The sequence below is a fragment of the Xyrauchen texanus genome, chromosome 30, assembly GCF_025860055.1.
Source record: "Xyrauchen texanus isolate HMW12.3.18 chromosome 30, RBS_HiC_50CHRs, whole genome shotgun sequence".
Classification (NCBI taxonomy): domain Eukaryota; kingdom Metazoa; phylum Chordata; class Actinopteri; order Cypriniformes; family Catostomidae; genus Xyrauchen; species Xyrauchen texanus.
This window is the reverse complement of record NC_068305.1, coordinates 539431-555295: the sequence shown is the minus strand read 5'-3', so window position 1 is coordinate 555295 and position 15865 is coordinate 539431. Positions and strand designations below refer to the sequence as shown.

The window sequence follows — 15865 nt, the reverse complement described above, 5'->3', positions numbered from 1 at the left end:
AATATTATTGGTCTGTTAATGTTACACATATCCAGTCTCTGGTGGACTGTCTGTACATGCAGACAGCCCCCTTTACCGGGACAGAGGAGGACGACGATAAAAGATTTGGTTCCTGTACAATTGCTTGTATCCTGCAAGTGTCTGAGTTTGATCTGGTTCAGGTTTGTCAGGGGTGTAAAGCAGTCTCATATAGGGGCATCTCAGAAAAGCTTGAGATGAACAGACACTAACGGGTGGTAAAGTTAATAATTAGAGACACAACCAGTAATTAGGAAGCAGGTTTTTCATGAATTCTGTTAGTGAGGCTGAATTTGTCATCTGTTTTAATAAGCCTACTGCTACTTCCTGTGTAACTTTGGTTTGAATGGGTGAATATTACGTAAAAAGTCTGGAATACACGCCACCCCTTTGTTGTGTTGTGACACTTATTTCTCTAAAATTAAAAAAGATCCATCCATCCATCCATTGTCAACCGCTTATCCTGTGTACAGGGTCGCGGGGATTAAAAAAGATAAGACGATATATTTTTTTAAATAAGCACAAATGAAAGGGTATTCAGCAAATACTGCCATGATGATGATGTGTGTATATATACAGTGCATTCAGAAAGTATTCAGACCCTTTGTTAATATGGAAAATTTTCAATTAGGGTACAAAGATACCCTAATTGAAAACCTGGTCCAGAGTGCTCAGGACCTCAGACTGGGCTGAAGGTTCATCTTCCAACAGGACAACGACCCTAAACACACAGCTAAGACAACACAAGAGTGGCTTTGGGACAACTCTGTGAATGTCCTTGTGTGGCACAGCCAGAGCCCGGACTTGGACCCAATCGAACATCTCAGGAGAGACCTGAAAATGGCATGAGTTTGAGAGGACTAGAGAGAATAATGGCAGAAAATCCCCAAATCCAGGTTGCATCATATCCCAAAAGACTTGAGTCTGTAACCACTGTGAAAGGTGCTTCAAATAAGTGCACAGTTAAGGGTCTGAATATTTAAGTCAATGTGATATTTCAGTTTTTTCTTTTTAATTATATTTTCAAAGTTATGAAAAATCTAGTTTTTGCTTTGTCATTATAGGATATGGAGCTTAGATTCATGTGAAACAAATGATCATTTAAAGCATTTTAACACAAGGCTGCAACATTACAAAATTAAAAAAATTAAAAAATGAAGGGACTGAATACTTTATGAATGCACTGTAAGCATATATATATATGTTTAGATTAAATATTTAAATAATAATATATTAAAAAGTGTTATTTTTAAGTAATAAGAATGGGGGATTTATTTTTATTTAAAGGTCCTATAAATAAATTATTTATGGAATGACACACAAAGAATGTCTCTAAAACTTGACAGATTTATATTTACATTTATGCATTTGGCAGACTGCTTTTATCCAAAGCGACTTACAGTGCACTTACTACAGGGACAATCCCCCCCGGAGCAACCTGGAGTTAAGTGCCTTGCTGAAGGGCACAATGGTGGTGGCCATGGGGTTCGAACCAGCGACCTTCTGATTAACAGTTTAGTGCTTTAGCCCACTACTAGACTCAAAAAGTTACAGTGTGCTGTGATCCCACTCTTTTCAAGGCCATATGTGCCACATCAACCCCCAAAAGCTGGGATTCAATTAAATAAATATATATTTGTAGGTGCTGCGTGCTTCAGAGCGCTCTGCTGTCTGTCATACCATACACACACACATGCGCAGACACACACACACACGCACGCACGCACGCACTCACACACACTTACACACACTCTTACACACACTCACACTTACACACACACACACACACACACACACACACACACACAGACACACTCACACAGAGTGCTCGTGATGATCATGATGAAGTGTTTTCAGTGTATGAGCAACCACACATTCATTTTGAAGCATGCAGCATGTCTTTAAATTGCAATATTTTGGGGTTTAATAATCTAACTAGGACAAGAAAATTGTGCATTCAAACAATATTTCCTGAAATTCTGATTTTATAGCTAGGAATGAAAAATCTGATTTTTCTGGAGCTGCAACTGGAGCTACATGTGCAAAACTCTAACTACAGTCTGCACTACCAACAGTCACCTGAGCTATACAGTTCACATCACCTGCAAAACTCATTCCAAGCAACACAACTCTTAACAAATGGCTCAAAACAGGCTCAGTGCAGCCAAACACTATGCACAACCCTCACTGAGATAACACACACTGTCACTCAGAACACACTACGGGCAGGAGCACCCTTGCAGCAGGTGTCCCGACGCATTCTGGTCACAACCGATGCCTCCAAACTGGGTTGGGGCACCGTGTGCAACGGGCACGCAGCCGCAGGCCGTTGGAACCGGGCCCCGCTGCGTTGGCACATCAACTGCCTAGAGCTGCTGGCTGTTTTCTTTGTCCTGAGGAAGGTTCTCCCGTTAATTCGAGACAAAAATGTCCTAGTCAGGACAGACAGCACCACAGTGGTAGCCTACATAAATCGCCATGGTGGAGTACGCTCCCTCCACATGTCACAGCTCGCCCGTCGTCTCCTCCTTTGGAGTCAGCAGCGACTCAAGTCACTGCGTGCCACTCAAATCCCCGGCAACCTCAATGTGATAGCGGATGCGCTGTCAAGACAAAGCTTGCCCAGCGGAGAGTGGAGGCTCCACCCCCAGTCGGTCCAGCTGATCTGGGACCGGTTCGGCAAGGCCCAGATAGACCTGTTTGCCTCCCAAGAAACCTCCCACTGCCCGCTCTGGTATGCCCGGACAGAGGCTCCCCTCGGGGCAGATGCTTTGGCACACAGCTAGCCCGCGGTGCTGCGCAAGTACGCATTTCCCCCAGTGAACCTTCTTGCACAGGTGCTGTGCAAGGTCAGGAAGGACGAAGAGCAAGTCATTCTGGTGGCCCCCTACTGGCCCACCCGGACTTGGTTCTCGGACCTCACGCTTCTCACGACAACCCCTCCCTTGCGAATTCCCCTGAGGAAGGACCTCCTTTCTCAGGGACGGGGCATGCTCTGGCACCCGCACCGCACCGGACCTCTGGAACCTCCACGTCTGGCCCCTGGACGGGATGCGGAAAATCTAGCCGGTCTACCATCGACCATCATAGATACTATCAACCAAGCCAGAGCCCCCTCTACCAGGCATCTTTACGCCCTAAAGTGGCGCTTGTTCGCAAATTGGTGTTCTTCCCGGGCTGAAGACCCACAGAGGTGCGCGGTTAGGTCAGTGCTCATGTTTCTACAGGAGAGGCTGGAGAGGAGGCTGTCCCCCTCCACCCTCAAGGTGTATGTCGCCACCATCGCTGCTCACCACGACACGATAGACGGCAAGTCTCTAGGTAAGCACAACTTAATTATCAAGCGCTGCCCCGGGAGGAGGCAGACCCAGCCCTTTCGTTGCTGTGTCCGGTACATGCTTTGCGTATCTATCTGGACCGCACACAGAGCTCTAGACGTTCTGAGCAGCTCTTTGTCTGCTTCAGGGGACAACAGAAAGGGAACGCTGTCTACAAACAGAGGCTCGCCCACTGGGTTGTCGACGCCATTTCACTGGCTTATCACACCCAGGCCGTGCCCCCCCTTGCGGGACCGAGCTCACTCAACCAGGAGTGTCGCGTCCTCATGGGCACTGGCCAGGGGCACCTCCCTAGCAGACATCTGCAGACCAGCAGGGTGGGAAACACCTAACACTTTCGTGAGATTCTACAATCTCCGAGTTGAGTCAGTATCGTCCTGTGTTCTCTCAGGTCCGAGCCCGTAGAACTCGGTAACAAGCTGACGATCTGGCTGGGTGAATCGCTTGCGCCTGGCGTCCTTTCCCTCAGCCAAGGGAAAATAGTGCGCTTTTGTTCCCAGGAGACCCCATCTTGGATCCCTGGTTGATTCCTCCCTAGCCCTTTTGAGTCCGCAGTTCAGCGGAGGAACTCGTCGACCCAAGCCACTATGGGTACTCAATCTACCCTGTACTGGAATAGGTGCTCCACAGGTTAAGGCCTCCTGTTCGGACTCCCCCTGTGTGTAATTCCGCAGTACTGTCCCCTCATGAGTGGACTCCCGTGTCTCCCTTAGGCAGTTACAGCTGCATCGGTCACCGTGCTGTAAGCTTCCCCCGTCTACGAGGCTGGATCTACCACCGCGCAAACGTTCCCACATAGGTCCTAAAGCGGCCATATTGGCCACTCTTTGCCTCCCCTGCTGGGTAGGTGTGGTCTCCGCAGGGTCTTCTCCCCCTGAAAGAATAGGAAACGGGATAAGACCCCCTTCCTTTAATGCATGTAAGGGCCCCGGCCGTAGTTGCTCTATGCGAGAAACATAGAGAGAAAAGAGGCCCAGCCAGGCTTGGCCCGTTCCCAGGTTGGCAAGCATCAACTTGTTCCCCTCTCCAGGGTAACCAGAAGGATTCTGATGGCTTTAATGGGGCACTGGGGAAGGGTACGTGCAGTCTGATAAAGCTGGTCGCCTTTGCACGTAAGAATACATGCCCGCTCCTGTATCAGCAGTTAACGTACACGGCTCAGCGCATGGCACGTTTAAAAGTGGACCCATAGTGTCGCTTCTCTGACACAACGTGGAGAGAGCGACAGAAGGGGAATATCTAGGTTACGTATGTAACCTCCGTTCCCCGATGGAGGGAATGAGACGTTGTGTCTTCCCCGCCACGTCGCTGAGTTGAGCCACTGTTGTGGCCGGACCATTTCCGGCTCCTCAGAAAAATCCTGAATGAACTCCCGTATTCACCCCGCTTAAATACCTGCATGTCCGGGGTCGGGATATGCAAATACCATCTGCCAACTTCTCATTGGCCTTTTTTCATAGAACAGAGGTATATATCGGCGCTCAAGAGAGACCGCTAGTGTCGCTTCTCTGACACAACGTCTCGTTCCCTCCATCGGGGAACGGAGGTTACGTACGTAACCTAGACGTTTTTAGTTCATTGTGCAAGAACACTATTTCGCCACCGCTGCTTTTGACCACTTTCATTACAATGGCCTCAATGTGCAAGTGTGTCTTAGATGGGCGGGGTTTTGTAAAGAAGGGGCGTGTCTAATTCTTGGAAAATTCTTACAATTTTTACAATTCTTGAAAAAGTTTCAGAATGACTAACAGTGCTTACAACCTATTTAAACATAATATAACTTTGCATTTCTTTCTTTTGATTTTGGGGTGAAATATAAAACAAGTTATTGACAAGTCTCGTGAGATTCACCCAGATAGCATTTGTTGGCATTGATGTGTCTAATATTTGGTCTAAGGGTAGTAAACCAGACTTGATGAAGAAGCTAACCCTTTAGATGGTTATATGGTCTAGTTGGTGTTTAAATGTATTGAGGTACTATTGAGAAAACTGAAGGGTGATGGTAAATATTTGGTCAACGGGCTATGGCTTCAGTGCTTTAGAAGGGTGCTGATCAAAATGAAGAGTTTGTAGGGTTGTGCTTTGATTGGACGTGACATTTGCTGATAATTGTGGGAAGCCAGGCAGGGATTTGTAAGGGGTTAAACTGCAGTTTGATAAGTATAAGAGGCGGGCTGGGGTATTACAAGACAGACACTTTAATAGATATTAGTCTATCCACTATCGTCCACAGTTAAGCATTTTCTTTTGAATGACAATGTTGACTTGCCTTGCTTGTGGTTACAAATTTGCTTGAGTACTTATGTGTGTATTTGAGTCTCAGTATCGGTGGGATTGGTGCGAGTGCTGAGATGAAGATGAGTATCCCACAGTGCTTTGTGACTGGGTGGAGCCTTGGATGTTGCTCTGGTAACCAAGCCGAGAGCTGGAGTGCTGAAACGACAAAAGAGACAAATAACTGGATTATTTCTGTGAAAATCAGGGCAAGCACAGCACTTAGCTGTGTCATACATTGACAAAGCTTGTTGTAATGGTTATAATAGGATCAAATAAAAGCAAACTAAGATTTTGGGTCTTAATTAGGATCAATGAAATACTGACAAAATGTTTTGTTTACTATTGCGTAATGTGTAACTTGCATCGTGAATACACTGTTACACCAAAAAAAAATGCCCTACATGCACTGGAATATCCCAAACTGGCTAAAACATGGAAAATGAATACAGTAACAGTCTCTGGAGCATGAAGAATTCAGAATACAGTAGTCTCACTTTTAAAAAATAGCTAATACTTAAGTACATTATTTATATGCTATTATTAAATAACGTGCTGGAATACTTGATTCTGATTAGTCGATGGCGCCATCTAGCGGTCTGTAACAACCGCACATCTGGGGATTAAGATGTATGTAATGGTATTCAATGGAAAGGAGGAGGCGAGAACCGGCTTTCAATTTAAATAATAGTTTTAATGAGAAACTTAAAAGACAATATAAAACACACACGACGGACATGTCCATAAATTATCTCTCTCTCCCGCACGACACCCTGCAGTCGACCTTTATACCTCGGAGGTTTGATTAGCCTAAAGGTGCGTACACACTGCCAGCGACATCGCGCGCGACAGCGACTCAATACCATTCATTTTCAATGCGAGCACAGCGACTTCCAGTGACACGAGCTGTCGCGACCGTTGGCGCTAGATGTGGGTGTGTCCAGCGACGCGACAAAGTTGAGAAAAGTTCAACTTTGGAGCGACTAACGGAAGCAACAGCCAATAGGAGAGAAGACGGGAGAGCTCACGTGATCCTCTCTCTCTCTCTCAGCTCCTGCAGTAACGGAAAGGTGGATGAAAGGCTAATTCTTGCTGTTAGAAATTTTCCAGTGCTCTATGTCTCTTCCCACGTACAAGGACATTTTTAAGAAAAATACTGCGTGGAAAGGTGTATCTGAGATCGCGGGGATTTTATGGACCCGGACAGACCGGCATTTGCATTTTCGCCGCAGATAAACAGCCGCTCTGGCAAACAGCACGCCTTGTTTCTCATTCATCTTTGATATAAAGCATTTTATGTACTGATTCCATTTATATTTAGTCTTTTCCCTCCAAAATGTTTGTTTTTAGTGGCAAGAAAAGAGATTCCCTGTCAACAGCAAAAACCAGTAGTGGGAACACCCACTAGCGACTTCACCGCCAGCCACTGGCGACCTGCAGCGATAAAGTCGCTGGCAGTGTGTACGCACCTTAATACGGGACCGGGTGCGTAGGATCACGACCCGGCCCCGCCCTCCGCCCTGCCACAATGTATTAGACCGCTCATCCAGTCTGATAAATCTTTTCTACTTATTCTAATAAAATAATCTCAACTCAAATAAATGTTTCATGTCCATTTATTTATTTATTTGACAGGAAGTCAAATGGTAATGTTTTCAAAATAAACACCAACAGAAGTGGACTTCAGCTATTCAGCGATATATTACTTTTCACATAATTGCACAATTTCAACGTAAATCAATCTTTATGTCCATTTATATATTAATTTGCTTAGTAGCTGTATAAAACTTGGGATAGTGTACAGTCAACCAGTTGTTATCACAAAATAAACCCCTTCAGGATGATGCAAAGACCCCTCCACACCCTGTCTGGGTTTATTTTGCGATAACAACCATCTGACTGTACATTATCCCTTATTTACTTCTGGCGTTCGATTGTGTATGTAGCGCATCTTTTATAGAGTATGTGTGTTTAAATTAAGGCCGATACTATTTGCACCCATATTTAAATACTAACATACAGAATTGGCATAACTGCAGTGTTTCTATTGTGTTCAAAAAGAGAGACACACATTACATTAACCTTAACTGCTCCTCTCACTGCATCTCTCACTGCACCTCTCACTGCATATGTAGCGCTCCGAATCAGACCGCAAGATCAGAATCGAGTGTGCAAACTGTGTTCAGCAGTGATTTTGTGGGTGCATTTGCACCGTTGCCTTATCAGCAAAAATTGTATTTGATTTTATACATTACACTGCTGCCACATGATTGGCTGATTATATAATCACATGAATAAGTAGATATACAGGTGTATCTAATAAAGTGCTCAGTGACTGTAAACAAATATGTAATTAAAATCACAGACATGTCTTAATTTCGAAAAACAAACAACCAAACAAACAAAAACATTGTGGTTGGCGCAAAACGTTTATCCATGTAGCAATTGAACCCAAATTTTATATAGGTTGGTTTGTGTCATGTTTTAATTATATACATTTATTCATGGTTTCCAAGGATGAGGACATGTCACACAACATGCTAACATCTGTCTAATTTAGTGTTTGACTTGATGCAGTGCCTGACGTCAACAGCAAAAGATGTGGGAAGCATTTTGTCCTGCCTTTTAAAAAATAAACCTATTTTTTTGTTATCCTAACTACGCATGATTATTTGATTTGTATTATTTGTGTTCAGGACAGTTTGAGCCTATCAGAACAGGCATTATTGGGTTGTAAGGCACCAGTTAAGAATCACTGCAATACAGGAAACAGTTATTAATTAGTGTCTTTTACTTCTGAACCTTCTTTCTCTCACCTGGTAGTCTGTTTGAAGAATGCTAGTTCCTGAGGTACGTGTTTTTTTTGTTAGGAGGCCCCTGGTCCTGTCCATGCTGCATGGAGGGGCCTGTGTTGGCCCCTGCGGTGCCTGACATGCCGTTTGTCTGCGCTGAGCTCTGCTGGGATGGAGCCTGCTGTGTCTGTGTTTGCGTCTGCGCAGCTGTCTGCTGGTGCTGCTGGGTCTGATTCTAAAGAAGAGACACAATGGAAATGCTGATATTACTTAAGGTGCATTCATCCCACTGGAAATCAAATGGAGGGTCAAGTTAAGATCATTGCGGGATGCTTATCCAACTTTTCTTCCATAAATGCCATTGCAATGAAACCTCATTGCTATTACACACAATGTAAAAAATCCACAACTCACACATTATAATAAAATCCACTGGTAGTTTGATCAAGGCCATTTCATTATTTCAGCACATGTGATAAATGTTTTAATATTGATGAAATGCAGTTGGAAAAAGGTTTGATTTGTTTGTGTTGTTGAATATGTTTTGTGCTCCTAGGGGATTCTCCTGGCATTCTCCTTGTGTCTTTGGATAATAGCATCAGCTAAATGACTGTTTGCTTACATCAGTGATTTCACAGCATATAGCTCAGAAAACTTTGGCTGCATTGTTTACTTGCACACACTGTCTGCATTGGTTTAATATACAATTCACTAAAGGAATAATGGCAAAAATCTGTTGTGTTGCTGGTCAGTTTTGAGTGCTGTGGCCGACTCATATGACCTGGCATCCTTTACTAAATCTGTAGAGCATCATTCCACTACTGTGATCAGGCATCTGAATCGGCTCTATGAAAATGCAGAAAATGCGCTTGACTGCACCACACATCTGGACATCTGCCCAATTATGATGCTTTTCTCAATCATTTGATTAATTCATTGCTGAATCGATCAACAGAACTTGTAGAAAAACATCTATTGTAAATGTAAAAAAAATGACAACCTACCAACCAACACATGTATTCAGATGTACATTATTATAAGGTAGCTTTCTAACGACAGGTCGAATGGGCCAAAAAACAGATCTTACTCAAAAAAGTCCAAAATTATAAGAATCCTATCAGAAGAATGCAACGCTCTTGAAATGTCCATCTGTAACGGTTACCCTGTCTTGTTTCACTGTTCCCTCTTGTTTGCCATTTTTGTCACTTTTTGCATTCCTTAGTTTTCACTTTTGGCACCCTTGTAACTCCATAGTCTTGTTTTCCCTCGTGTTCACTGTTCATTGTTTTCACCTGCCCTTGTTAATTTGTCATTTGCTTCTGTTAATCACCTTGTTACCTAGTTTGAGTTCTGTTTGTTCATTGGCCCCTTTGTCCTATGTTTTGTATTTATATCCTGGTTTATGTTTCAGTCCTGGTCTATCGTTGAATGTTGTTGTGCGTAGTTTATGCTCGCTCCCATGCCTGTGTTCCCGTGTTTCCAGTTCCTGTGTTTTCGTGTTTTGTTTTCATTTTGCCCATCGTGGTAGTTTTGTTTGTTTCCTTTTATCAATAAACCCGCATTTGGATCCTCATCCCTTGTCTGACTCCGACCTCATTCGTAACAGAACGATAGACCACCATGGATCCAGCGGTTCAACAAGCAAATTACCACCTGCTCTGCTTGAGGCAAGAAGACCGCCCTATAGAGGACCACATCCACGACTTCCTTAAGCTGGCGAGTATTTCGGATTTCCCGGACTACACTCTGGTGGTCTTCTTCAGGGGCAATCTGCACCCTGCACTGAAGGAGCGGCTGCCACAGGCGACGCGTGACTGGACCCTCCGCGACTTCCTGGTGGCGACCCTACTGGTGTGCGACTCACCGCTCGCGGTGGACGTTGCTGAGAAGGACCCTGCCTCACCGTCCACAGTGGTGTCTCTTCAGCCACCCCCGGTGCCCCCTGTAACACCAACTCCACCTGTCAACGAGGTTACCCTCACGTCAGTCGCCTTCCACGAGCCAGCGCGGCCCTCTTCGTCTGCCCGGAGGAGGGAGAGAAGACGGGCTTCCGCCTTCCGGCCCACGCCTGCCCCGGTCTTCGAGCCAGAGCCCACGCCTTCCACGGTCAGCGAGCCTGTGCCCACGCCTTCCACGGTCAGCGAGCCAGCGCCCACGCCTGTCACGGTGAGCGAGCCAGCGCCCACGCCTGTCACGGTGAGCGAGCCAGCGCCCACGCCTGTCACGGTGAGCGAGCCTGCGCCTACGCATGTCACTGTGAGCGAGCCTGCGCCAACGCATGTCACTGTGAGCGAGTCTGTCGCCTCAGAAGTCAGTGAGCCAGTGCCTGTAGCCTCAGACGTCAATGAGCCAGTGCCTGTAGCCTCAGATATCTGTGAGCCAGTGCCTGTAGCCTCAGACGTCAATGAGCCAGTGCCTGTAGCCTCAGATATCCGTGAGCCAGTGCCTGTAGCCTCAGACGTCAATGAGCCAGTGCCTGTAGCCTCAAATATCTGTGAGCCAGCGCCTGTAGCCTCGACCGTCCCTGAGCCAGCGCCTGTAGCCTCGACCGTCCCTGAGCCAGCGCCTGTAGCCTCGACCGTCCAAGAGCCAGTGCCAGTAGCCATGACGACCAGAGCCAGCCTAGTAGCCGTGACGCCTCGAGAGCCTGCGCCAGTGGCCGGACCCCTAGAGCCAGCGCCTGAAGCCTCGGACCGCCCAAGAGCCAGTGCCAGTAGCCTTGACCGTCCAAGAGCCAGTGCCAGTAGCCGTGACCGTCCAAGAGCCAGCGCCAGGAGCCACGACCGCCCAAGAGCCAGCGCCAGGAGCCACGACCGCCCAAGAGCCAGCGCCAGTGGTCATGCCCATCCTAGAGCCAGCGCCTCTCAAGCCTCTCGAGCCTTCCAGGGCTCCTCCTCCCGAGTCTTCCAGGGCTCCGCCTCTCAAGTCTCTCGAGCCTCCTAGGGCTCCGCCTCTCAAGCCTCTCGAGCCTTCCAGGGCTCTGCCTCCCAAGTCTCTCAAGTCTCTCAAGTCTTCTAGGGCTCCTCCTCCCGAGCTTTCCAGAGCTCCGCCTTCCGAGTTTTCCGAGCTTTCCAGAGCTCCGCCTTCCGAGTTTCCCGAGCTTTCCAGAGCTCCGCCTTCCGAGCTTTCCAGAGCTCCGCCTTCCGAGCTTTCCAGGGCTCCGCCCCTCAAGCCTCTCGAGCCTTCCAGGGCTTCGCCTCTCGAGCCTTCCAGGGCTCTGCCTCTCGAGCCCCTCGAGCCTTCCAGGGCTCCGCCCCTCAAGCCTCTTGAGCCTCCCAGTGCTCCACCCCTCAAGTCTCTCGAGCCACCTATGACTCCGCCTCCAGAGCCTCCTACGGCTCCACCTCCCGAGCCTCCTAGGGCTCTTCTCCCCGAGCCTCCTACGGCTCCACCTCCAGAGCCTCCTGCGGCTCCACCTCCCGAGCCTCCTAGGGCTCTTCTCCCCGAGCCTCCTACGGCTCCGCCTCCTGAGCATCCTACGGCTCTGCTCCCAGAGACTCCAGAGCCTTCTAGGGATCTGCCTCTAGAGCGTCCTACGGCTCTTCTCCCCGAGCCTCCCTCAGCTCCACCTCCCTTGGCTCCGCCTCCTGGGCCTCCCGAGCCTCCCTCAGCTCTGGCTCCCTTGGCTCCGCCTCCTGGGCCTCCCGAGCCTCCCTCAGCTCCGCCTCCTGAGCCTCCCTCAGCTCTGCCTCCTGCTCCTCCTGAGCTTTCCATGGGTCCGCCTCCCTTGGCTCCGCCTCCTGGGCCTCCAGAACCTCCCACAGCTTCATCTCCAGAGCCCCTCTCAGCTCCGCCTCTGGGACCTGTCCCTGTCCTGAGGCTGCCTCCCAGGCCTCCTAGACCTGTCCCTGTCCTGTGGTCTCCTCCCGGGCCTCCTGACCCTGTTCCCGTCCTGTGGCCTCCTCCCGGGCCTCCTGACCCTGTTCCCGTCCTGTGGCCTCCTCCCAGGCCTCCTGACCCTGTTCCCATCCTGTGGCCACCTCCCAGGCCTCCTGACCCGGTCCCAGTAATGTGGCCTCTTCCCTGGCCCCCTGACCCAGTCCCTGTCCAGTGGCCTCCTCCCAGGCTCCCTGACCCGGTCTCTGTCCTTGCCAAGTGGCCAGCTCCCAGGCCATCTAAACCGGCCTCTGTCCTGTGGCCACCTCCCAGGCCCCCCGAACCGGCCCCTGCTCTACGGCCATCTCCCAGTCCACCTAAACTCGCCCCTACCCGGTGGAAGCTCCCCAGGCCACCCGACCTGGTTCCCAGCACACACCCCCAGACACTGCTTATCTGCCCTCTCGCCCTCCTTGGTCTGTCTCTGTGTCCCTTGTGCCCCCCGTGGACTGCCTGTCTGCCCCTCGTTGCCCCCCGGACTGCCTGTCTGCCCCTCGTTGCAAACAGGCATTTACAAACAGAGTGCTGGATTTATGGGTGTTTTTCTAGATGTTCTCTGTTTTATTGATTGTCACTGGATGTGATGTCATGGTCATCAGATGTGTTGATTGGTCAAGACATATTTTAAATTTGGTGCTGTTGCACTCTGTTTGTAAATGCCTGATGAAGGTTGAGTGACCGAGACGTTGCTGAATACATTTTGATACTCTTTGCAAGCCAGGATTGTGTGCGGGATTCGTTCTATTAAATTAAAAATGTTTCTCTTCTGGTTTATGTATACATCTACAGTAACATTACTAGTAAATATGTTATAAGTGATAATATTTGAATAATGTCTTTTGGCTTTAGAACAATGACAATATAAAAGCCAGTTATTTCATTTAGCAACCAATAAGTCTTAATAATCTCATGTTTACTACTTTTGTCACTCAGGGGTCAAATGTAATAGTTCAAATAGCTTCTGGTTAAACTGGATTTCCTTTCTATATCCTCCTATCCACAGCCAACATAGCATTATGCTGCACAAAGACACTGCCGTTCCAAGCACATTATAAAAGCCGAATGGCACTCAACGTTAAAGTAAATATTGGCTCACTCCTGCATTGCAGTGGTGAGATGATTGTTTCATGCTGTTTGTGCATGTGTTTGCCTTCTGCTTGGATACATTTCACCCTTCACTACCAAAGTGCACAGCTCAACAACACCGTAATTTAAGCTGTTCTCTCGGCTCCTGCCTCAGTCCTTCCTTCAGCTAGATCAAACTGGAATAGTTCACACAAACATTCGGATATTATTTACCAATTCTCATGCCTTTAGATTACATATAGGGTCTACATACGAAATGAGTATTAAAGGAATATTAATCAAACAATAATGTGTGGAATGCTGTGCGTAAATAAAGAAAGCTCCTATCACTTGATGTTGTGAGCTATGCAACAAAGAGCATTTATCTGCCCTGTCTAGGTTACGGATGTAACCTCCTTTCCCTGATGGAGGGAATGAGACGTTATGTCGAAGAAGCGACACAAGGGGTCTCTCGAGCGCCGAATATACCTCTGATCTATGAAAAAAGGCCAATGAGAAGTTGGCAGACAGAATTTGCATGTCCCGCCCTCGGACATACGGGTATAAAGGCGGGAAAATGTCTGTCATTCAGGATTTTTCTGAGGAGCGGAAAAAGTCTGGCCACAACAGTGGCTCGGCTCAGCAACATGGCCCGGGAGGACACAACGTCTCGTTCCCTCCCTCCAGAGCCTAGCCAGGCCTCTTTTCTCTCTATGTTTCTCACATAGAGTCAATGGCTGGGGCCTGTACATGCATCGGGGAAGGGGGTCTTACCCAGTTTCCTATTCTTTCAGGGGGAAAAGACCCTGCGGAGATCACACCTGCACAAAGAGGGGGAGGTAAGAGTGGTGACATACACCACATGGTCTTTTAGGTCACATGTGGGAAGTGGCATGGTGGTAGATCCCGCCTCTTCGGAGGGAGGAGTTGCTACAGACACGGTGACCGGGGGCAGTGGGAACTGCCCAAGGGAGATGCGGGTCCGCTCGTAAGGGGACCGTACTGCGGAAAATACACACAGGGGGGGAAGTCCACGTTGGAGCCCTGACCTGTGGAGCACCTATTCCAGTACAGGGTAGATCTGAGTTCCCGCAGTGGATTGGGTCGGCGAATTCCTCTACTTAATTGTGGACCCAGAGGGCTAGGGAGGTGTCATCCAGGGAGCCTAGTGAGTGGGATCACCAGGGAGAAAAAGCACACGGTTTTACCTCAACCAAGGGAAAGGGCGCTAGGTGCAAGCGATCCACCCGGTCAGTCCGTCAGCGTGTTACCGAGTTCTACTGGCTCGGACCTGAGAAAACACAGGACGAAACTGGTTCTACCCTGAGACTGTAAAATCTTGCAAAGGTATTAGGTGTTGCCCAACCCGCTGCTCTGCATATGTCTGCCAGGGAGGTGCCTCTGGCAAGTGCCCATGAGGATGCAACATTCCTTGTTGAGTGTGCTCGGACCCGCAAGGGGGGGCACGGCCTGGGTGTGATAGGCCAATGAAATAGCGTCCACCACCCAGTGGGAGAGCCTCTGTTTGGAGACAGCGTTCACTTTCCGCTGTCCACCAAAGCAGACAAAGAGCTGCTCAGAATGTCTAAAGCTCTGCGTGCGGTCCAAATAGGTACGCAAAGCACGTACCAGACACAGCAACGAAGGGGCTGGGTCTGCCTCCTCCCAGGGCAGTGCTTGCAGGTTCACTACCTGGTCTCTGAAGGCATGGTAGGAACCTTGGGCACATAGCCCGCCGTGGTCTTAGGATCACATGTGTGTCTGCCGGACCGAACTCCAGGCAAGTGTCGCTGACAGAGAACACTTGCAGGTCCCCTCTTGATGGAGGTGAGCACGATCAGCAGGGCCATCATTAGGGAGAGCGGGGGGCGGCTGGAGTGGCATTCCTTCGGTTGAAGGAATGCCGCGACCGCAGCATTGCCATTGTCATATTCTCGCAGTGAGAACATGAACCATCAATAAACACTGCCTCGGTGTGACCACAGCCCAGACACACGAGACAGCGCCTGTGGCCAGCGGAGAGCACTCTACCACATCCAGGAACTACACAGGGGCGGAAACGCATCTTTAAAAAGACGCGTCCTGAAAAGGACGTTCAACGCCGCTGTGTATTGCTCTTTTAGAGGGAATAGTTTGAATATATTATTCCACTATAATAAATGAACACATTTGTTTTTGTAGTATATTATAGTATAGTATATTTTCAACAGGACAGGTCGGACTCCACCACAGGCTGTATCCCTGACACCTCTGGTTTACATTCTATGTAGGAAAACTTGAATGATTGCAGGTGTCTAAATCAGGCACGGATACCTTCTCTGTCTTCTCCTCTGGTTCATCTTCATTCAGGAACTCTCGTTTGGGGTAGGGAATCTGACATCCTGCAAATACACTGAAACCAAAGACAACATTACAACTCTTATAAAGGAGCTGTCACTGTGTTCCTATTACAAATCTGCAAAATAAGTTTTTTTGTTTAATGCCACACCATACATACAATGA

General features: G+C 48.3%; 1 protein-coding gene across 1 annotated transcript in view; it reads right to left on the bottom strand.

The window, feature by feature from the left end:
- Window positions 1–4685: 4685 nt before the first annotated feature.
- The window catches only part of LOC127624116 (cyclin-dependent kinase 19-like), a 115317-nt gene continuing 104137 nt past the window's right edge, over window positions 4686–15865 (bottom strand). Inside the window, 4 exon segments of the mRNA XM_052098784.1 lie at window positions 4686–5789; window positions 8447–8494; window positions 8496–8657; window positions 15677–15755. Coding sequence (XP_051954744.1) covers window positions 5676–5789; window positions 8447–8494; window positions 8496–8657; window positions 15677–15755 — 403 coding nt within the window. The 3' untranslated portion in view covers window positions 4686–5675.